This window comes from Hibiscus syriacus, unplaced genomic scaffold (assembly GCF_006381635.1).
Source record: "Hibiscus syriacus cultivar Baekdansim isolate YM2019G1 unplaced genomic scaffold, ASM638163v2 tig00111513_pilon, whole genome shotgun sequence".
Lineage (NCBI taxonomy): Eukaryota > Viridiplantae > Streptophyta > Magnoliopsida > Malvales > Malvaceae > Hibiscus > Hibiscus syriacus.
In genome coordinates, this window is record NW_024063111.1 from 250677 (window position 1) to 274010 (window position 23334).

The window sequence follows — 23334 nt, forward strand, 5'->3', positions numbered from 1 at the left end:
CTATGCGGCAGAGAAATAAGATTGACGCTACACCTAATCTTGAAAACCCTATTGGTTTTGTTAATTTGTGCACGACTTCATTTCACGATTTGTTCATTTTATTTTCTATTTTAAGATTTTTCCTTAATAAGCAAAATGGCCCCTAAATCATTTTTAATTTATTTTAACAATTTTTAAAAAAATTATTAAATTGTTTTCTTTATAATATTTAAAATTTATAGAAATTTATGATCTCATATATATAATAAATATAATTATTACATTAAATAATATATTCAAAATAATAGATAAATTACATTATTAGTCATCAATTTATTAATATATAATTAGTATTTTTAGTATTTTTTATTTAATTTTTGAATATTTTCATATTTTAAATTGAAAATGATTTTTGTTAATGTGTGCACGAGTTCATTTTATTTTCTATTTTAAGATTTGTCCTGAATAAGCAAAATGACCGCCAAATCATTTTTATTTTATTTTAACAAATTATTTTTTATATATTAAATTTATATTTATAAAAAAATATTAAACTGTTTTCTTTATAATATTTAAATTTTATAAAGAAATTTATGATCTCATATATATAATAAATATAATTATTATATTAAATAATATATTCAAAATAATAGATAAATTACATTATTAGTCATCAATTTATTAGTACATAATTAGCATTTCTATATTTAATTTTTGAATATTTTTTATTTTAAATTTAAAATGATTTTTATTTTTTAAAATTAAATAAGCCCATAAAATTTTTAAAAATCAATTTAACCTTTGACCTCAATCAATTAGCATATTTAACACATCAACATCGTAATAATCAATTAGGGAAACTGTTAATCAAAGGACCATATTGAATTTTATCTAACTTTGAGTATCATATTGAGTTCTAAAATAGTTTGAGGTTCATATTGGTATTTTTTGTAAATGTTTAAGGACCTTATATACTATTAAGAAGCGATTGATTTGAAGGAATAGTTTAGTGTTCATAATGGAGGTCTTCTACGGAAGCTGTTTTTAACCTGGAGTTGGGGGCAGCCTCATATCCTACCTCCTCCTTATCTCACTACATATGAGAATAGGGTCAGTAAATATTTTATTAATTTATTTAGTTATGTAAAATATTTGTTAACTTTTTTTTTTGTTATTGGCAAAAATTAGTACTGATTGAAAGGTTATTGTGTGCAATTTGGTAATGTTTTCTTTAATTAAGTTTAAATTATTTTTTTAAATAGTTTGATGTAGTTATAAGATAATATTTACTCATAATATATGTGTATACACACTATATAAACACATATATTTGAATTCGAGATTTTTAGAAAAAATAGCATTTCTTTAATTAAGTTTAAATTATTTAACATAAAATAAACATAACCAATTCAATTTAAAAATTCAACCTTCAAACATTAAATAATCTAAAATAATTCAAATTTATACTAATTTTAAAATAAATTAATTATATTCAAATTTTCCTATTAAAAACTAATCCAACCCAAATGTACCCATAATATTTCATTTATTGATAATTGAAGCGATACTAATCTGGACTGATCGGTGTTGCATATCTGATTTTGATAGATGAGTCTGCGGAAATTTTTTGTATACATAAATACTCAAACTCGAGACCTACTTAAACGATATTAAGTTAATTAGCGGTTGAACTAACCCGGTTGGTTAAGATGGTAGATTTAAGAGCAACTAAATACATAAACAATGATGGATGGCTGTCTTTGCCATTAAAGATAAGGAAACCGAAACTAGAATAAAAGAAACAAGAAGTTACGAATGCGAACCGGAAATTAATTATAACTTGGGAAGAATCATAAAGCAACACTGGAACAAATACAAGTAGTACAAAGTTATACGATATGAATCCAGAACCAGAAGAGTAGAATAATGGGAACAATAATGCGAACTGGAAATGAAATATATAACTTGGAAAGCACGAAATACAGGGAGAGGAGAATGAAGATTAGGGACATTGGAAGCCAGATGGAACCTTCTTTGAGCGGACGTTGAGGAGCAAGGTGAGGGTAACGGGGACATTAAGGTTGATGCCCAAAACTTTTCCTTTGATTGCGGTGCAAAGGCAAGCGGCAGCTTCAAGGTCAGCAAGGTCTTTGATGAGGGCGCAGCATGGCTACACTGGTGGTGAACCAACGGTCACATTGACCAAACCAAGCACGTTAGCACATACACCTAGTTTAAGGGTATTTATGGGGCATTTGCCTTGTGCAGACGGAGTTGGGGAAGGAGTGGGCTTTGGTTCTGGGCAAGAACAATTAGCAGTGACTAGAGAGAAGAAGAGAATGTTGAGTGCGAAAAACAAGGCAAACGATGCTGATGTTTTGGAAGCCATCTCTCTCCTAAAGTATAATTTTATGGATGGAGAATTTGGAGTGACAGGAGGGGGTTTTATAGAGGGAAAATCAATCAAATTGTAGTATACATGAAATTACTTTTTGCGATTTGAATTGGCTAGGGCAGAAGATAAGACACAGTGTGGATTGTTGACACGTACTCAATGGAATTTTTGTAGCTTGAAAAGACTCTCACGGGCGAGCCCAGAACCTACCATTGGTCCACCACAGATTACATTTGGAATTCTCATGATTTTTATACTCTTCTAACTCAAACCACATTTTTCTTTGAACTACAGATACTGCTGAAACACAATGGAGTATATATTCCAAGTTAAGGGAAGTAAATCCAAAAGAGTTTCATTTATATTTTGCCACGACCGCGTGCTGAGTAATGAAATCAGACGAAAAACGTAAAACAGTGGCGACAATGTTGCCCCCCACATATATGTATGCCCTTTGTTGACATCTTCTGGTAAACTTGATCGACAGCTAATGTATTCCCTTTGACAGGTGTGCTTCAATGAGACTTACGATAACACCATAGAAATCAAATTGTAAATACAGAAAGAACAGTTGATGTAGTTCATTATGTACAAGTTAGTTTGGTTAGTTGTAGTATAAATGTACAGCTTATATAAAGTTATATGTGAATAAATGAAATATTCAGATGTATTCTTTAAAGTAATTTCTATGGTATAAGAGGTAATACTCGATGATTTAATATGGTTTCGGGGTAATTGGTAAAATTAGAGTTTGTTGATTCCCCCCCCCCCCCCGGATTCTTCGCTGTTTCTCCCATTGATTCTCTTATTGATTTCAGTCAACTTCTTTATTTGCATTCGTCGGACACATTGAGGAGACTCCTTGTCTCTCATCAGCTCATCGGAGTTGATAACTACAGCCTTTGGAGTCGTTCGATGAGTATTGCATTATTGGCTAAAAATGAACTAGAATTTATTGATGGTGATTGTTGTCGTGATGGATTTTCAGAATCTTATCGTCTTCAATGGGATAGGTGTATCGCTATTGTTTTATCTTGGCTTCCCAACACAACAACTCCTGATCTCTCTGTTGGATTGCTGTATGCTTTGAGTGCGACGATTGTTTGGCATGACTTAAAAGAGCAATTCGGTAGGGTTGATGGCTCATGAATTTATGTGCTTCATCGATAAATTGTTGTTCCCACTCAAGGGGAATCATCTGTTTTTGCATATTACACGCGATTGCTTCTTTGGGATGCGTACGTTGCCTTGGTTCCCATTTCTTTGGGGAATGCATCTCTCATTATATTTAACTTTAATCATTATCCTAATTTGTTTTCGGGCCTTTGAATTTTGTTTGTTATTGTTGTTAATTTTTAGTTTTATTAATTAAGTTTACATTTTAGCTATTATTTCTACTATCATTTGTTTATCGCTTTGTTTAGATTTCAGCATTAAAATTTTGTGATATTCATTTCCTCAGTGTTTTCCTTTAAGTTTCTATCATTTCTGTTATCGTCCTTAATTTTGAATTCATTATATTGCAATCCTTGCTTTAGTATTTATATTTATTAATTCAAGCTTATAATTCTATAACTATTTTAGTTAATCTTTATAATTGTTTAATCTGCTTTAATTTTTTGGTTCTTATTTTCTTATTTTAATCCTAGAATAAATTTCTTTGATTCAGATGGAATTCTTTAAATTTAGTCCTTAAATTTAGAGGAATTTTTAATTTGGTCATCGCTCTTGCTCGATGTTCCATTTTAATTATTCAAACCAAATAATTGGTCAAAATTGACCAGGTTAATAATTAGAGCCTCTATTTTAAGTTTAATTTCAAACTTAGTCATTAAATTTAGGAAAATTTTTAATTTGGTCATCGTTTTTGCTTGAGGTTCCATTTGAAACATTCGAATCACATAATTGGTTAAAATTGACCAAGTTAATAATTAGAGACTCCATTTTACGTGTAATTTCATACCTAGTCCTTTAATTTTAGGAGAATTTTTTATCTGGTCATCGCTTATGCTTTAGGTTCCATTTTGACTGTTCAACTCAATTATTTATTAAAAATAATTGGATTAATATTAGAGCCTATATTTTTTTTTATATTTAATCCCTTAGGTTCTTTAAATTTCATAATTTGACACTTCAAGTTATAAGGAATCCTTAATTTATTCGTTTAGTATAATTAAGTTACATAATTGATCGTTTGATTGCATTTTGTTTTCAAAATAAGGCAATGTTCATTTATTAGGAGTTAGTAGTGTATCTCCCGCTTTTACCCGGGGTGACCGCTATTGATTTCCGAAGTAAATAATCATCATTTTCAAAACCCGAAGCACGATTTATAAATTAATAAGGTAATATCCATTTATTGGGATTAGTAACGAAGCTTCTGCTTTTGCTTGGACTGGTCGTTTTTTATCTTGGTAAATCGACATCTTTTTTTAAATTTTGCATACATAGTGGATTTTAAATTAAAATTTTGAACCTAAAATTTCTAATTTTGAGATATAGGGTAATAGACTAGGTACCAATTTTGGACGCTGTGGGGCTGCTAATCCTTCCCCACGTGTAATTGACTCCCGAACCTAATTTCTGATTTCTCAAATCAAAACTTGGTATTTTTAGTAAAATAAATTGTTTTATTAAAATTATCTGATTTTAGGTGTTCCAATCTCACCTTAAAAATGATTGGTGGCGACTCTCATGCTTTTGATAACTTATATTTATTACGACAGACATGATGACGTGGCTGGCGGCTGTCGACGTAGACACCTCGTAAAAACGATATCGTTTTGATTCGACTGTTAACGGTTTAACAACTCAATGATATAATTGAAACGAAAATCAAAGTTCAATGTTATAATTGGCAAAATTGAAAGTTCAATGGTATAAACAATACAATACCTAAAGTTCGATGATATCTAATATATTTACCCTTAATTTAATAAAAATGATTATTTATAACAAACTCAAAAAATATTTTTTATTGAGGTAGCATTACACATGGATATGTCGCATTAGCATTCTAGTCCACATGAATTTGTCTAGTTAACATGAAATATTGATTGTTAATCGACTAACGGTTTTTATCCAATCAGGAGACAATAAAAAATAAAACATAAAGGTCAAAATGTTTCAAAAAATAGAATATGAGTCAAAATAACTATTTTGTCAAATGTTTAGTATTAATGTTATCATTATACCTAAATTTTAGTTTTACATAGATTTAAGACCTTGGATGAGTGAAAATAGATGGTTGAGATTAACAATAAAAAAATGAGAAGATATTCACTGGAAAAATACAAGGAGTCAATCTTAGTTATCTATTTTCACTCATCCAATAGTCCTTAATCTATGTAAAACTAAAGAGTTTTATATTATGTTTGTAAGATTATATTAATAATTTAAATTAATTTTGTGGTTATGTTGTGGCCTTTGATTCTAGAGGCTTAAAGTTCAAATCTCCCCGAACATAAGATTTTATCAATTTTTCTTTAATAAAACAATATCATTTCGAGTCTTTCGAGGTGTCAAAACAATAACACCAAAATAATATTGTTTTGATGTGACAACCACGTCATCAATCGACAAAATGACATAATTAAAATTTAATGATTTACTACATGGTTAATCACTTTTTTATGTGTCCACTTTTCTTCACTAATTTTAGAAAACATAATATGTGGTCACTTACGTTATACTTTTATTAAGTTTAGAATTTAAACGTTAAAGTCTAGGATTTAATATTTTAGATTTTAGGAGTCAAAATAGGAATATTATATACAAAAAATCTTTTACGCGCGACATGTGTCAAATAATAACTCAAAATTAAAACATTTATTTTAGTTATGATGTTGGAAAGTAAAAATAATGATTTAATAATGATTCAAATCTTAAAATATAATTTTTAAATACTTCTTAAACTTTAATTATAAATTAATTATAAAATTGAGTTTCAATATATACTCCAAATATTAAAATCACATATAACCATAACCCTTGCAAATCCAAATATATAATTCTAGATATTTTATTAAAAATTGAAAATTTAAAAATTATGCATCCCATATAAAGATTACAAAAGAACGTACATATATATACCAATATAATTTGCACATCAATAAAGTTGTACATTAACTACTACAACTGAGGAGGCTAATTTTATAATTTCACATCAACATTAACTTCTAAAGCACTTAAAACCAATTTCTTGGTTTGGTTGGAAAGCCAGTTTAAAGGGTAAAAGCTAATTGTTTAGTTTTGCTATTGTTGTACCAAAGTAACCATGAAATATTTGGCTTGGATCCATGCCTATGTCATCAAGGATAGGGACTTCTGGAACATGGAAGGAGGTGCTAGTCTAAGTTGGAGCTTTAATAGAATTCTTAAACTTCGTAATGTAGCACACCCTGTCCTCTCAAATGGAGCTTCCACCATTAGGGAAATTTGGCTCGAGACTAGATGCAAGGAATCTAAAGTTCTTTGGCACACCTTGATTTGGTTCCCTCAACACATTCCTAAGCATAGTCCGATAGCTTGGATGGCGTTATTAGACAGACTTCCTACTTGCGACCGTCTTCTTCGTATGGGAATTACCACCAATGGGATTTGTGTTTTGTGTAACGAAATGCTGGAAAATCGGAATCACTTGTTTTTTGACTGCCCCATCGCTTCTTGTTTGAGAGGAAAAATTATGCTTCTTATCGGTCTAAACAAGAACATATCTTGGGAGGACATGGTAAATTGGGCTTGTAACTCATGGAAAGGTAAATCTCTCATCTCTACTATTCTTAAACTTGCTTGGTGTGCTAACATATATGTTTTATGGGAGGAACGCAATCGAAGAATCTTCAAAGGATGCTCCAAAACTGTCGATGATCTTCTCAACAGCATCAAAGATTATGTTGGAATCAAGCTTAGGGGAAAAACCATTAACAGAATTGACTATGTAAACTCCAACCTCTGTACTTCTTGGGGTATTTATTAAATGATCGCTCTTTTGTATATTATCTGTAATTCTTCTTTGTGATTGGTAATTGTTTTGTAGCAGACATTGCTTATTTGGGTAATAAAATTTTATTTATCCAAAAAAACCATGAAATATTTGCACTCACCGCAAGCATGTTTCATGAAATCTTTTTTCTTAATAGTGAAGAGTCACTATAGAGTAATATTTATTCATAATTTTTCTTAATTATTGATTATGTACAAATATGTTGAAGACGCAGTCAGGAGCGGAACTAGGATACCAGCTTATGGAGGGCAAAATATAATTCACCGTAAAAAATGAAGAGACAAAGTGTAATTAACAATATTCCTTTAACTATTAAGGTCACGATGAATGCTTTTTCATAAAATCTAAAATAACTAATTTTTGTTTTCTAATAAAATAACAGCCGTTTCTCACATCCGATCATCGTATAAATTGGGTTAAGAGTGAATGGAAAGTCGAATCCAACATAGTTTGATGTGGGTTTTGCCATCCAACATAGTCAAGTATAATGAGGCATTAAATTCTTTAAGTAAAATTTAAAATTTTAATTTTATGAAGGTAAAATGTCAAATTGAAAAACCTTTATAAAATTTGATCTAGATTAACTGACCAATAAATTATATAACAACGATGCTACTAAAATTCAACTGTCATACTAAGGAAAGAATTGTAATGATATATATGCTTCTCTTCAAGTCTTTCTCCTAGTAAAATATTAATAAACTAATTTCTTAATAATAACCAAATAATTAACGACGATAACAATATTACCTACAGAAGCAACCCGTGACAGAGATTTAATTTAAGATCTAAGATGTTAAATCAGTGTAGGACCTAGTATAAATTATGATTTAAAATCAAGGACTGCATCTCCTAATTCCATGGCCTGCATATATGGGTCTTAACAGGGAAATAGTAGTGAAATATACTTCCCCAAACTAAGTCAAAGCACAGATTTGATCAGTTTAGATCTTGTCAAAACTTTGAGCAAATCCCAATTAAACAAATAAAAGAAGAGAAGATAGCGTTAGATCAATTGCTAAATCTAATTCCCCATTAACAATTTTCCCATTGTTGTGTTTTTAAGGTTTAAGGAACTTCAACCTACCAGATTCTCATGTTTACATGCAAAATTAGCATAAAAAAGGATAAGTAGCTTAATATCCTTTAAATAGATATCGAATTCAATGTCTTGCGTAAATAAAAATTCATGTTAGAATATTCATCCATCAAAATCAGGAGTGATAATAAAAAAAATTACGATAAACAGTACCATCTAAAAAATGATTTGCAAAAACGCATATTTCATACTTATCTAAGACAAAGACTAGACAAATAAATGCTTCTAGATTTTGTGGACCATTTTATTATAATATCATTTCCCGAGTCTTTAAGCAATGACTTTAACCATCATGATCGTTTCAACTCAATGCTTTCCCTACAACTCCAGCTAAGAATTGGTAAAACAATACTCTTAGATTTGGTTTAAGCTTCCATGAATCCACTTGCATTGGTTAGGTTTGAAAATGAGCTCACTGACATTTCCCAAAACTATTATCATATAAAAACGATGGGAGTGGTTGAGAGTTCGGGATCAGGGATACTAGAGTAGGGATGGGCATGGGACCAAATCCGACGGGTTCCAACCCGATCCGATCGGGTCGGTTTTTTTTAAAAAAAATCGGGGTCGGGTCGGTTTTTTTAAATGTGATGTTCGGGTTGGGTCGGGATTAGTTTAGGGTGAAAATATCCGACCCGACCTAAAAATATATATAATTTTACCTTTTATTTAGTTATAATTACAATAATACTCTTTGTATATTATTTTTTTCAATTAAGTCGTAATTTTTATTGAATAAAAATAATATTTTTTATTATTTCGAGTCGGGTCGTGTCGGGTTTTTAAGTTGTATATCGGGTCAGATGAAATTTTGTTTTGATCGAATCGGGTCAAGTCTCTGGTGGTAGATTCCTTGTTCTCGAATCAGGTCGGGTGGACCAAAAACCCGACCTATGTCTATCACACTAAAATCATCAACGACAAATTTAGAAATATTTTTAAGATAAGCGCTATCAATAACACATATAACTTGAAAAGATGTGGATCCGCTATTGAGAGACGTGGAAGTCGAACCAATAATACAACACTGGAAGTTGACTACTTCTCACGCAAACATAGGTCATGCAGTTTTAATTAAAACAATATTCGGATGAGATATCACAAAACTAGCATTGATATATATATGACTTGGCCAAAACGACACCAAAGAAGGAAAAGAAAAATTATTTCATTGCAGACCTAGCAATAGTGACAGAAGAATAAAGAACAAATTACAAAACCCATTTGTCTTTCCTGCTATTATTAATCCATTATTCCATCAGTTCTTATAATTGTCCCAATATGTTAGGTTTGTCCGGCCATCATATTTTATCCTTCTACACTGTTCCACGAGAAAACGATCAAGAAACTAGGGTTTTAATTTGAACATATCAGCATTTAACAGGAGAATAAGTACACTCACCACTTCAATTTCTAAATTCAAAAATATTAGAGTTTGATTCGAATTCAATATAATACAAACTAATTATTAGATAAATGAGGAAATTTGGAAGAAAACTTATACTCTTTTACGTGAAAACCTACTTTGAGAATATTTTTACTAAACATGTTGAGCATTTATCTCTATAAAATGATATTGTGGATTAGAGTTACAAATCTTTTTATATTATTCTATTTTCCATATTAGTAAAAATCCATTACTGTATTCGTGATATTTTTCGAAAGAATTTTTAGTCTTAGTATACATTTTATTATCATATTTTCATTATAGCAGAAAAGAAATTAGATTGCATAAGCTAACCATTTCAAGGACCTAGTTCTTTGCTTGTAAGGTTAATAGAAATATTATAAGAGTAAAATATTAGTGTCTTCCATCTTAATCCATGTTTACCGCTACATCAGCTGACCAAATCATCAGACAATAAAATTTGTCTTTTAACGCAATCATTAAAATAATTATTATTTTATCAAATAATTTTATCCAGAGCAGAGCAGGGAACCTTTTTGGGAAGCAGACAAGAAATGCAAGCAACAAGAAAGCAACGATGGAGATAAAAACAAGAATAAAGCACTTACCAGATAAGATTACCTCCGTCTGATCCTCCATTTGACCTGCTTTTCTATGAACCAACGGTGAAAAAAACAAAATTTGTAAGTTCATTGAATCTTCTTCATCGTCGTTGAAATGTTTGACAAGTCTTCCTTCGTTATGCGCTATAAATACCTTTCCACTCTCCCCTTTTACTCGCAGCCCGGAAAACTGAAAATCATATCTTCTTCCATTCAAACCCTTTGCTTCTTTCTCTGAAATTTTCTCTATTTATTGCTAATGGAAACAAGCAGTGAAGTATCGAGCGCGCTTCAATATATCAAACATTACTTACTTGATGAACTTTCTCCTGTGGGATTGGGCAAGTTTTCCAGTGAAAACCAATGGATAAATGAGGCAATATCTCAAGTTTCTACCGCCAAACCTGAATCTCTTTACTCGCAAACTTCGAGTTGTTGTTCCTCTCTCACAGAAGCTAGTTTTAATTGCCTTGAAGAAGATGATTTCTTTAAATTCTCTCCCAATTTCTCCGGATTCCAGCCAAACGGAAATAATGTTTTCGAATTTGAGTCGAAACCTCATATTATAGATCTCACAACACCTACGCCCCTCTCATCCAACGGAATTTCCTTAGAATTTGAAGCCAAACCTCAAATCACTCAAGTTTCTTTGAGTTCTGACTCTAGGATTCGAAAGCCGTCGCTAAAAATCTCTCTACCACAGAAGGTGGAATGGATTCAGTTCGATAAACCGGATTTAACTCGGCCAGAGCCGAAGGAATCAAATTCCGGTGACAAGAAGCACTATAGGGGGGTCCGACAGAGGCCGTGGGGTAAGTTCGCGGCGGAGATCCGAGATCCGACCCGAAGAGGTTGCCGGATATGGTTAGGGACCTTTGACACGGCGATCGAAGCCGCTAAGGCTTACGACCGAGCCGCTTTTAAGCTACGCGGCTCTAAAGCGATCCTTAATTTCCCGCTTGAAGCCGGGAAGCTGGATTCATGCGCCATTTACGGAAACAGGAAACGGAGCAGAGATGACGGCGCAGGAGAAGAAAGACGGGAAAAGGTGGTGAAGAGAGAAAACGAAAACGTGACAGAAGCGAGAGATAACGGTGATGTGCCTTTGACGCCGTCAACTTGGGCAGCGCTTTGGGATCTGGAGAATGACATGGAGGGGGATTTTAACGTGCCGCTATTCTCGCCGTTAGGGTTTTCGCACATTATGGCAATATGATGACGAGGCTAATGTCTGAAGTGGAGGGCAGCGGGTGACGTGGAATTTTTTGGGATGTATATTGTTTAATTGTTTTTCTGTTATTTTGATTTTATACTTGGATTCAATTTCAATTACTTAAATAAAGTATATCCCCTTCCATTAAACAAAACATGAACTAATATTCCAAAATAATTAAGTAAAATATTAAAACTATATTTGCATGTGAATGCGTTTGCTGTTACAGTTTGTATATGAATATTAAAATTTTGATACAAACATATACTAGTTACAAATTAAGTCTGACTAAATTTTTTTGGTTAAATTTTTTAATGTTAATTGATTCTTATTAGAAATTTTGATAAGATTATTGATACTTGTAAATAGATAAATAAATGTTCAGTTTTGTTGTTTAAATTATGTGTTCGAAGCACTTTAATGACAAAAAGTTACTATTATCCTTAAAGATTATGAGTTCGAGTAGTTGCGCCTTTAGAGAATATGTTGTTCATTACTAAGAAAGATATGGATACTATCTTAATATCACCTCAGACTATGTTAATCTAGTGTTTATAAAGACGATAATATAAATATGTTTATAATTACTAAAAAAATATATCCGTGAATGTTAAACTAACATGTTTATGAACATATAATTAAACATGTTTTCAAACAATTTAAATTATATTAATGAATGGTAAACAAACAAACCTTAAATGCAAATATTTATTATTTTTATAATCAACTATAAAATATTAATAATCTCATTATAAAAAAATAAAATAAACATAAATATTTGAAGTATATTTAATTTATATAAAAAATATAAACTCCAAATAAAATGATTTTTATTCGTAAATATAAATGAATCAAACATATCTTCATTTAAACTCGTTTGTTTAATAAACGAACATATATATTTTTTTGTTCATATTCGTTTACTTAACAAACTAACAATATACAAATATTTTGTGAATAATCCTTTACATGTTTTATTCATTTACAACCCTAGTTATAAAAAATCTAGGTATCGCACAAAATAAGTTGTGTTCTTTTCTTTTATTAAGAGTACAACTTGTATAACGTATATATACTAAACAAATAAGTTCGAAATGAAAAACTAAATTAATAAAATTTACAAGGTTTTATATTTTGATCTTGCTTTTACTTAATTCTTTCGTTTAATTTGTACGATCCTTATTTATGGCAGGAATGAATCATAATTAAAAGAAATTATGGATTTTATTTACTTAATTCCCTAGTGAAGATATGGTTAGTTTAGTTTAAAATATTATTAAAGAGAAAGCAATATCATTCAGTCTAAACTTAATTAGGTTTTGTCTTCAAACGACCTTTGCTAATGTAAAAGTGGTTGGAGTCAATGAACTCATTTAGAATATAATTTTTTAATTGAAAATGAAATTTTACGTTTCAAACCAATATTTAAACTAAAAACAATTTCATAAACTACCCCTTTAAAAAATAATAAATGAAAATCACGTACAGATTTGTGGAGTGTACCATGAAGAGGCGGAGTAATTTTCACTTTCAGCACAAGTTTGAAAATATAAAACATTGCATAGGTAAGGATTTAAGCGGTAAAACTCCGTTCTGCTTTGACACACGGCTGTATTTCTTTTCTACTTTCACGGTCAAATTCGACTACATCTTTAGTAAAAGTATTTTTTTTTAAGAATTTTATTTTATATAAAAAGAAAACTCAACTTGTAAATCATGCTCTCTATACAACATGTAACTTTGCAACTTTACTCTCTTGAATCACATATAACATTATCAATAATAGATATCATATAACACCTTGATATGACTCATAGAGTCAGATAGTCCCTAACGCATGTAAACGATAATAGCCAATGATATGACTCCAAGAGTTTGATATGACGATGTTGATACAATATCAATTTTGCTTTATGTCTCCAGCTCTCTTTTCAAAATAAACATGTAGAGTATGCTCAATCCTATGGTATGCCACTGTATTTAAGGGTCTCGAAGGAGTTGATTAACCAATAAATCTATCTGCATATACTATTTTGAAATACAACAATCACCGTTGTAATTTCATTTGAATTCATGCATTTTCCACTTCATACTTATAAAACCACATATTCCATCATAGATAATTTAATAAATCATGTCAGATACATTAAAAATAATGATCCAACCATGTTCATCATACTGGAAATTTCTCTCAAACTCATGCATTTCTTAAACATGTACACTAGAAATTAAATCAAGGTAAGGACGAAACCATTTACTAGAGAACTTAGAACAATGGTTTAACCTATTCCTAAGTCTTTAAATAACACTACGAGTTGTGCAATAATCCATACTACTCACCGATACGACTTTCACCTTTGTCTTGCATGACACTGCTCAACTAAAATAGTTTCATCGTTTTGCTCTCTATCATTCAAAAGAATAATTTATTAAATCTGAATTTACTTTATAAAAATAAATCTTGACCTACGTATCATCCTTCAAGTTACTAATTTGTTTTAGAAGAAATGTTGATATGGCCGATACCCAAATGGTAAAGAAACTAACACGATCTAGAGATATGAACGTGGTCTTTGGGGGGGGGGGGGAAGGCAAACAATAAACATAATGTTTCTAAGTTTGAACAAATCAAATAAATAAGGTATTTTTTTTCAAACGACTAATTCTTTATCTGACCTTCTTTTTCTTTTCTTTTTTGTAATAAAAGAAACAAAGAACAATAAATGGTTTGATAATATTGTAGGAGATGATGATGACTTGTATTTTGGACATTTTGAATCCTGAGCTACCGGTACCGTCGGATCTCTACCAGGCCTGCTTTTGGTTGACCCAACTACAACTTTCAACTAAATTATTGATTCCTTTGTCTTCAATTTCACCCTGTCAACTTTATATTCCCAAATACGTCATTGGTCAATTACACATGTGGGTTAAAAAAATCAACTTTGTACTATAACACGTTTTTTCTTTATTATTAGAATCAGGGATAAGCAAAATTTTACTCAAGATTAATTTTTTTTAAATTTGATTTGATGTCAATAAAAAATTTGATTAGAAAAAATTCAAATAAAATTTGAATTGTTAATAAGATTCATATAACTTGAAATTTCTAGTAATTAGTAGATTGATTTTCACGTTCGAATCGAATTTCTCAACTCTTCATGAAGTATGTATATGCAACTCTAAATAATATTGTAATCACCAATTTTTCCACTCATATTTATATATATTATTTTTATAAAAAATACAAAAAGTAAAAAAAAACAAAAAACAAAAGGAACATAATCCCTTCATATCAGCTGTTGCCTCTGTCATCTATTGTTCCTGCACCAAGGCAACACCAAATTGACAACCATGCAAAAAGGAAAGCAAAATGATGTTAAGACAAAGATAAGATTTTTTAGGCTTTATTATCATCCAACATTATAATGAATAAAAGGAAGCAAAGTGTAAAAAAAAAAAGCAAAAGCAGATTCAAAAATTGATTCAGAGAAAAAAAATCTAAAGGTATTTTGAAGTCTTTCTTCGTTTTTATCATTTTCATGCACTGTGTTTGTATGAAAATATTTATCTTGTTTTGGGGGGAAAGTTTCTTGCCTTGCCTCTTGAGTTTACCAAAATTAAACACTGAAAAGCTATTACTTTTCACTGGTTTTGCTCTGTGACTGTAATTAATTCTTGGGGATTTCTAAGGTTCATATATATGCAGAATTAATGACTTAATTTTGTTGATACAAGCCATATATTTGTTGTTATTGGGGACGAGGAGGTTGGATTTAAGGGAACAATGCGGTTGTTTCCTTCAAATTCGAGTTCGACCCCTACTTTGTTGTATCCCAATGTATATGATGTCAAGAACTACCTTTACTGGTTTGGGATGGGGATTGACTCGGAATATATATATATATATGGGTAGTATTAAGTGGAGTGACATTGTTAGTTTCTGACACTAAGTTTAGTTATTTGATAAGTAACTTCAATCTTGTTTCTTTATGGCAGTAATTAATCTTAATTAGGTGACGAATCTGTCTGCTTTCATTTTAGTATTATCCATCAAGCCTTAATTACCTAACAAGATGGATTCTAATCGCTCTTGATTGATTGCATACTCCTATGCCATGGTTCAGATTGCCTGGCATGGATGTTCCAATCATATTTGAATGTGTATAAACTATTTTATCTGATAACCAAAATATTTTCAAGTTTTGTAGCTGTCTACTTCCAGAAAACATTCAGGTTACTGCAGTTCCACATCTTCCTGATCACCCACCATGTTCGGGTAAGCTTTTTCTGGCATTGATTTGGATGAAAATGGATGTGCCCATTGTTTATACAAATATTTGATCAATTTTTGTTCTTACTTGTATAAAAATATTTTATTTTTTAATTTTAGATACAAGTATTATTTCATTTTGATCTTAAACATTATCAATATCGGAAATGATAGTTGAAAATAATGACACATTAATAAAAACGCACTCTTTAAAGTACACCTTAATAAAAGAATGCTACTTCTTTAAAAAAAAAAAAACCGAAAGTATCATTAAAAATTATGCAAAGATGCGTTATGAATCACAAATATTTAAATTGACTTGTAAAATATTATATTACATGAAAAACAACATTAATATAACACAACCCTCTTGAAATCTATAAATATAATTCTAAATACCCTTAAATGTATATGCAGAAATAACAAAACACGTCTATTCCCCCCCCCTCCAAACTAACAAATCTATTTAAAATTTTGAAAGGAGAAAACAAAAAAGGAACATATCAAAAATTTCTCTTATGTTTTCTAATTTTCTTCCATTTATGCTTAAAATCTCTCTTCATACAAAATTTAAAGGAACTTATTTTTATTTTTTAGTTTTAGGGGAAAAAAGAATATTATACTAAAAATATAAGGATATTATAATTATTTTTAGGAAACCCTAAAGTTTAAACCATTACCTCAATTTCTCAAAATAGTTAACTCCATTAAAAAAGCAAGAGTAAAATACATATTTAGTAACTCAATTATTCTCAAATTTTTGTTTCGGTCACTTGATATACCCTCTCCTCTCCTCCACCGTCTCCATCCTCTTTGCTTCCTATTCTCTCAGTTCTTCTTCGCCGCTTTGGATCTCATCGAAACTTGGTCAGGTCAAGCCCCTGCTGATATACATAACAACCTCCATTTGGAACCTCATTTCACAAAACCCCAAGCTAACAAAGGACGTCTCTTCAATCACACTGCCACTTCCCCTCTTTCCCTTCTTGTTTCCGAACCTGTATGACAATCAAGAGCCTCCTCCGTTTTCGTTGTCGTCGCCTCGTTTGTAGTTCTCAAGTTGAAGATTTAGTGGTTCTATTCAATGCCACACAATTTCAGATTCATCTCTCCCAGAAAATTTTCTTCGCGTACTTGGATTTTGCGTGAAAATGAAGTAACCTTTAATTAATCTCTCTCTCAGGTGGACTTAGTCGAATATGAATCGGGACATTTGAACCCTCTCCGCATCTAAAACCATATGAATTCAGGCCATTTCCATTTCCATAAACCTGAGAGCTGAGACATAAACCCTGACTGATTAAGTCATTGGACTTGGTTAATTAAGAAAATTGCATATTCTCCTGATGAATGAGGTTCCCCTGAAACAAAAAAAGAGAAGGCACAATGTAAGTATAACAATGGAAATGATTTGATTTTGAATAACAATGTAAATGAAAACTCAGCTAGTGTTGTTTTGGAAATACCTTTCGGCTTAGTTATTGTATTTCATCAATTAAGATCTGTTCTTGCAAAAGGATTTTTTTTAAATGAATCTTATGTCAAGTTTATTACTGCCAAAAGATTGTCTGAAAATTTCTTTAAAAACCGTGTTTTTGTTACCTTTTTCATTCGAACACCCTTCAAACTCATCTTCAAATGATTCTCTAGATTTTGTAGCTCTTCAACTCTCTAACCATAAAACTGTTCACCCATGAATTGCGTGGTTTGTATCAGATTTTAAGCATTGGTTAATTACCCATGCGTGTGCATATGAGATTGTTTAAACAATCCCCCGTAGTAATATTATGAAATTTTAAGCTATGAGAGAACTGCCATATATATACGGTTTTCTTGCAAATTCTTCACTTATTGTCTTATGATTGCAGCCTCATTGCCGAATAATAAGCAACAAATCTTAAGCTTGTTTAGAACATAAAAACATCTCTTGGGTATTGTTGTTGTTGTGATTCTTTATTTTACCTTGAGTTTTCGTGTTCAATACGAGGACAGTGGCACAGTCCTCCAATATATATGAAAAAGCTTATTTCAAGCCTCAAGGGGCGGTTATTAATGGAACAAAACTTAAGTTTAGTTACGATTTAAAAAAAAATAGTTGAATGACCAAAATGAAATCACATGAATAATTGAGTGACTAAATATATAATTTACCTTTTTTAATGAAACTAACCGTTTATGGCAAAAGAGGTAGCAATTTAAACTTTAAGGGATAAAATGTCTAAAAAATACTTTAGAGAATAATCCGATATAAATGATATAATCTAGGGAGCAATGACGCATTTAAGCCTTATTTTTAATCCTCTTATTAAACTTTTGCCTTGAGTTTTCTTTTGAGAATTCATCTAACTTTTTATTCCTAATTTTACCCCTCATTTATTTTCTCATTAATGATATTAGTGTTAGTGATTTGGCTTCCAAATGAGATAACACATTAGTGAGAGATTTCTGGCATTTAATTTTGAAAAGAAATCTTGTATAATTTTTAAAGCAATTATTAAATTTGTTTTTATCAAACACAATGTTAAAAAATTCTTGGCAAAGACAAAGATCCTAAATTGGCTAAACTCACTAAAAAATGCAGAGGAAAAAAATATTTCACGTGATAATCCTCTCCAAGAATTAATTGTTCAAATGGTGCGAATGATACAGTGCTCGTATTGGTCGCCATGAAGTCGGGGCGAAGCAAGTAGGTCACCATGCAGTCGGGCGACCTTGTAGGTCGCCATACAGTCGGGGCGACCAAGCATGCTCCCACTGTCCCCTGCCGTTGTTGCTGCTGCTCCCTCATGCTGAGAGAATTCCAGGTTATCCACCGAGTGAATCGAACAGCAGGGAGAGAGACTGTTGCACATCGTGGAAAGTTTGAAGACGATCCAGACATTTCTTGTTTTGAAGAAGAGCGTACTTTAAGCTTTGACAAGCAGAGGCCTGCTGATGTGATGGAGTCTGATGAGTTGAAGAAACACAATCCAGCAAGCAAGAACATTGAAGCTCCGATTCTAAACATTGGCCTCAATGCAGGCTTAAACAAGAATGGAGACTCTATCGTATATGTTGCTGCTGCTAGTCCGAGAGCATTAGCAGACCTGAAAATAAAGACGAATACCCTGGTTGGTCACTTTCTGAAATTGAGAAGCTGGCCATCAATCCTGTTCTAATTGCTAATTCAAACAGGGAAATAGATGAAGACTGCTGCTAATCATTTCTTATTTTACTTTCATAAAATATAAAACATTTAAATAAGTTGAGTAAAATCAATTTGATTCATATAATGTCTAATCATCAACTAATAATTTTAAGCTTTCGTTTATTTTTTAAATAGCTTTCATTTAATTTTAATTGTAAAAAATATGAACATTTTAATATAAAATTATTCTTTAAGGTTAATATTTGATTAATAGTAAATAATTTGAGTTCACATTAAAATAAACTTAGATAAGAAAATATTAAAAAAAATGACGGTTCTATCTAAAGGCGAGTCTAATCAACACACAAATTAAAAACGATTAATTTCTTAAAAATGAATTTTAAAAATATAGAGGCGAGTAATTGGTTTGGCACTTGAGAAATGAATAGAAGGATTTGTATTATGGTAATGTGGATGTTAATTATCATTATGCGAATGAGGTTAATAAATATGAGTCCGGGTTTTGTTGTATATTGATTTTATGAACCCTAAATCTTAAAATATTTTGATTATTGCTGAAAACCTTTATAAATTCATGATATGTTGAGGGCAATGAAAGGGGTAGAGGACGGTGATATTACCATGATGGTGGTTACATATTTGTTTTTTATAAGAAAAAATTGATTGGAGGGATAATGGTTAGGGTTTAGGGTTCATGTTTAGGTTTTAGGATTTAGTGTTTAGGGTTTTCAATAATAACCAAAATATTTTAGGGTTTAGGGTTTAAAGTTCACAAAATCAATAGTTACATATATTATTTGTTGTATATTGATTTTGTGAACCCTAAACCCTAATTTTTTTATTATTACTGAAAACCTTTATAAATTCATGGTATGTTGAGGGCAATGAAAGGGATAGAGAATGGTGATATCTACCATGATAGTGGTTACATATTTGTTTTTTTATAAGAAGAAAGTGTTTAGGGTTTTAAATAACAATCAAAATATGTTAGGGTTTAGGGTTCACAAAATCAATAGTTACTTATATTATTTGTTGTATATTGATTTTGTGAACCCTACACCCTAAATTTTTTTGATTATTACTGAAAACCTTTATAAATTCATGGTATGTTGAGGGCAATGAAAGGGGTAGAGGATGGTGATATCTACCATGATGGTGGTTATAGATTTGTTTTTTATAAGAAGAAATTGATTGGAGGGAGAATGATTAGGATCTAGGATTTAGGATTTAGGGTTTAGAGTTTATAGATTAGTGTTTAGGGTTTCAACAACAACCAAAATATTAACCTTAAAGAATAATTTTATATTAAAATGTTCATATTTTTTACAATTAAAATTAAATGAAAGCTATTTAAAAAAATAAGTGAAAGCTTAAAATTATTAGTTGATGATTAGACATTATATGAATCAAACCGATTTTACTCAACTTATTTAAATGTTTTATATTTTATGAAAGTAAAATAAGAAATGATTAGCAGCAGTCTTCATCTATTTCACTGTTTGAATTAGAAATTAGAACATGAATGATGGCCATCTTCTCGATTTCAGAAAGTGACCAACCAGGGTATTCGTCTTTATTTTTAGGTCTGCTATCTGCTCTCGGACTAGCAGCAGCAACAGATACGATAGAGTCTCCATTCTCGTCTAAGTCTGCATTGAGGCCAATATTTAGAACCGGAGTTTCAATGTTCTTGCTTGCTGGATTGTGTTTCTTCAACTCATCAGACTCCATCACATCAGCAGGCGTCTGCCTGTCAAAGCTTAAAGTACACTCTTCTTCAAAATAAGAAATGTCTGAATCGTCTTCAAACTTTCCACGATGTGCAGCAGTCTCTCTCTCTGCTGTTCGATTCACTCGGTGGACAACCTGGAATTCTCTCAGCATGAGGGAGCAGCAGCAGCAACGGCAAGGGACAGTGGGAGCAGGCTTGGTCGCCCCGACTGCATAGCGACCTACAAGGTCGCCCCGATTGCATGGCGACCTACTTGCTTCGCCCCGACTGCATGGCGACCAATACGAGCACTGTATCATTCGCATCATTTGAACAATTAATTCTTGGAGAGGATTATCACGTGAAATATTTTTTTCCTCTGCATTTTTTAGTGAGTTTAGCCATCCTAAATTATGGAATATGTTCCCAATTAAAAATAGGGTAAAGTATAGTAATGGTCATTAAACTTTTCTAAAGCTTTCATTTAGGTCCCCCAACTTTTAAAACTTATAATATAATCTCCCAACATTTAGTCTGTTTGTAATATGGTCCCTCAACATTTTTTTCGTTTGCAATATGGTCCCAGACCTAATTGTTGGGGGACCATATTGCAAACGGATTAAATAATGGGGACTGTATTGCAAGTTTTAAAAGTTGTAGACCTAAATGAAAGCTTTAAAAAATTCAGTGACCATTAATATACTTTACCCTTATTCTTAATTACCTTTGCACCGCTCAACTCATCTCTAATCCGGCGACGAAACAGGGGCGACGATCTTTAAGCCCTTCCTTGAACGACGATGTTTTGGGACTAATAGTTTTCAGAGGAGACGTTCAAGACCCAAGCCAAAAGCTTTCATCTTGGAACGAAGACGATGACACTCCTTGTAACTGGATTGGCGAGAAATGTAACTCAAGGTTGAACCGTGTTACCGAGCTCAACCTAAACGGTTCTCTCTTTCGGGTCTGATCGGCAACTCAAGTTCTTGAGGAAGCTTTCCTTAGCGAGGAACAATCTTAGTGGAAATATAAGCCTCGACTTGGCAAAGCTTGAAAGTATAAGAATCATTGATTTGAGTGAGAATTACCTTTCGGGTTTTGTCTCTGATGATTTTTTTCAAGCAATGTGGGTCTGTGAGGTCCATTTTGTTGGCTAGTAATCGGTTATCGGGTAAGATTCCTTCGAGTTTAGGCTCTTGTGTTACACTTGCTGCTGTTAACTTGTCATGGAACCAGTTTTCAGGGTCTTTGCCTGGTGGGATTTTGGGTTTGAGTGGTTTAAGGTCATCGGATTTGCCTGCCAACTTGTTGGAAGGTGAAATTCCACAAGGGATTGAAGCTTTGAACAATTTGAGATCCATTAATTTAAGAAAATAGGTTCACTGGGCAGATTCCTGATGGGAGCGGGAGTTGTTTATTGTTAAAATCAATTGATTTCAGCATGAATTTACTTTCTGGGTCAGTTCCACACACAATGCAAAGGCTTAGCCTTTGTAGTTATCTTAATTTGAGTATGAATTCATTCGGCGGAGAGGTTCCTGGATGGATAGGATATTTGTGAAGTCTTGAGACTTTGGATTTCTCTGTGAATAATCTTTCCTGTCAGATTTCTCTGTTAATAGTTTAACCGGAAGCTTGCCTCCGTCTATGGGAAGCAATGTGAATCTTCTCGCGTTGGACTTTAGCAAGAATTCGATGAGCGGTGATCTTCCTGGATGGATTTTCAAGACTGGTTCGAGTCAAGTATCACTTTCGGAGAACAAGCTTGGTGCAAAGTTGAGTAGTCCAATTTTAGCTTCACAAAGAACCTCGCTTCAAAAGATTCAAGTCTTGGATTTATCTCACAATTCGTTTTCGGGAGAGATAATGAATGGTATTGGGGCTTTAACCAGCTTGAAGTTCTTGAATCTGTCGAGGAACTCCATCGTCGCCCCTGTTTTCTCGCCGGATTAGGGATGGGGTCTGCGGTGGAGGGGGAATTAAGAAAAAAAATCATATTAAAAAGGGTAAAGTATAGTAAGGGTACTTAACTTTTCTAAATATTTCATTTAGGTCCCTAAACTTTTAAAACATGCAATATAATCCCAAACATTTATTCCATTTGCAATATGGTCCCTCAACATTTAGTCCGTTTGCAATATGGTCCCTGACATAACTGTTGGGGGACCATATTGCAAATAGACTAAATGTTGGGGGACTGTATTGTAAGTTTTAAAAGTTTGGGGACCTAAATGAAAGTTTTAGAAAAGTTCAGTGACCATTACTATACTTTACCCTTAAAAATATAAATCTTGCTCAAATACTAAGTGTAATGGTATCCGTTAGGGATAAACATTCGGTCAAGTCGAGCCAAAAATTTCAAGTTATTTGAATTGACGAATCATATTTTTATGACTCGAACTTAACTTGAAAATTTTTCAAGTCAAGTCGAGTTTAAGAAATTTGAGTCGAGTAGTTCAAGTTTATATACAAATTTAATTATAATTATTTATAGTATCATA

General features: G+C 31.8%; 2 protein-coding genes and 1 pseudogene across 3 annotated transcripts; 2 read left to right on the forward strand and 1 right to left on the reverse strand.

Annotated features, from left to right (window-relative positions):
* Nucleotides 1–1975: 1975 nt before the first annotated feature.
* LOC120164392 lies at nucleotides 1976–2368 on the reverse strand (annotated as a pseudogene).
* A 4282-nt stretch (nucleotides 2369–6650) lies between these two features.
* On the forward strand, nucleotides 6651–7352 carry LOC120164396. The gene has a single exon (XM_039174135.1). The coding sequence runs from the start codon at nucleotides 6651–6653 to the stop codon at nucleotides 7350–7352; it is 702 nt and encodes a 233-aa protein (XP_039030066.1).
* A 3308-nt stretch (nucleotides 7353–10660) lies between these two features.
* Nucleotides 10661–11782, forward strand: LOC120164390 (ethylene-responsive transcription factor 5-like). 2 transcript variants are annotated; one of them, XM_039174132.1, is made up of 2 exons: nucleotides 10661–11560; nucleotides 11633–11778. In XM_039174132.1, the coding sequence occupies exons 1-2, from the start codon at nucleotides 10748–10750 to the stop codon at nucleotides 11702–11704; spliced, it is 885 nt and encodes a 294-aa protein (XP_039030063.1). In that variant the 5' UTR covers nucleotides 10661–10747; the 3' UTR covers nucleotides 11705–11778. The 2 variants fall into 2 exon arrangements, with proteins under 2 accessions (XP_039030063.1, XP_039030062.1); XM_039174131.1 differs by having other exon boundaries at nucleotides 10663–11782.
* The last annotated feature ends 11552 nt before the right edge of the window (nucleotides 11783–23334 follow it).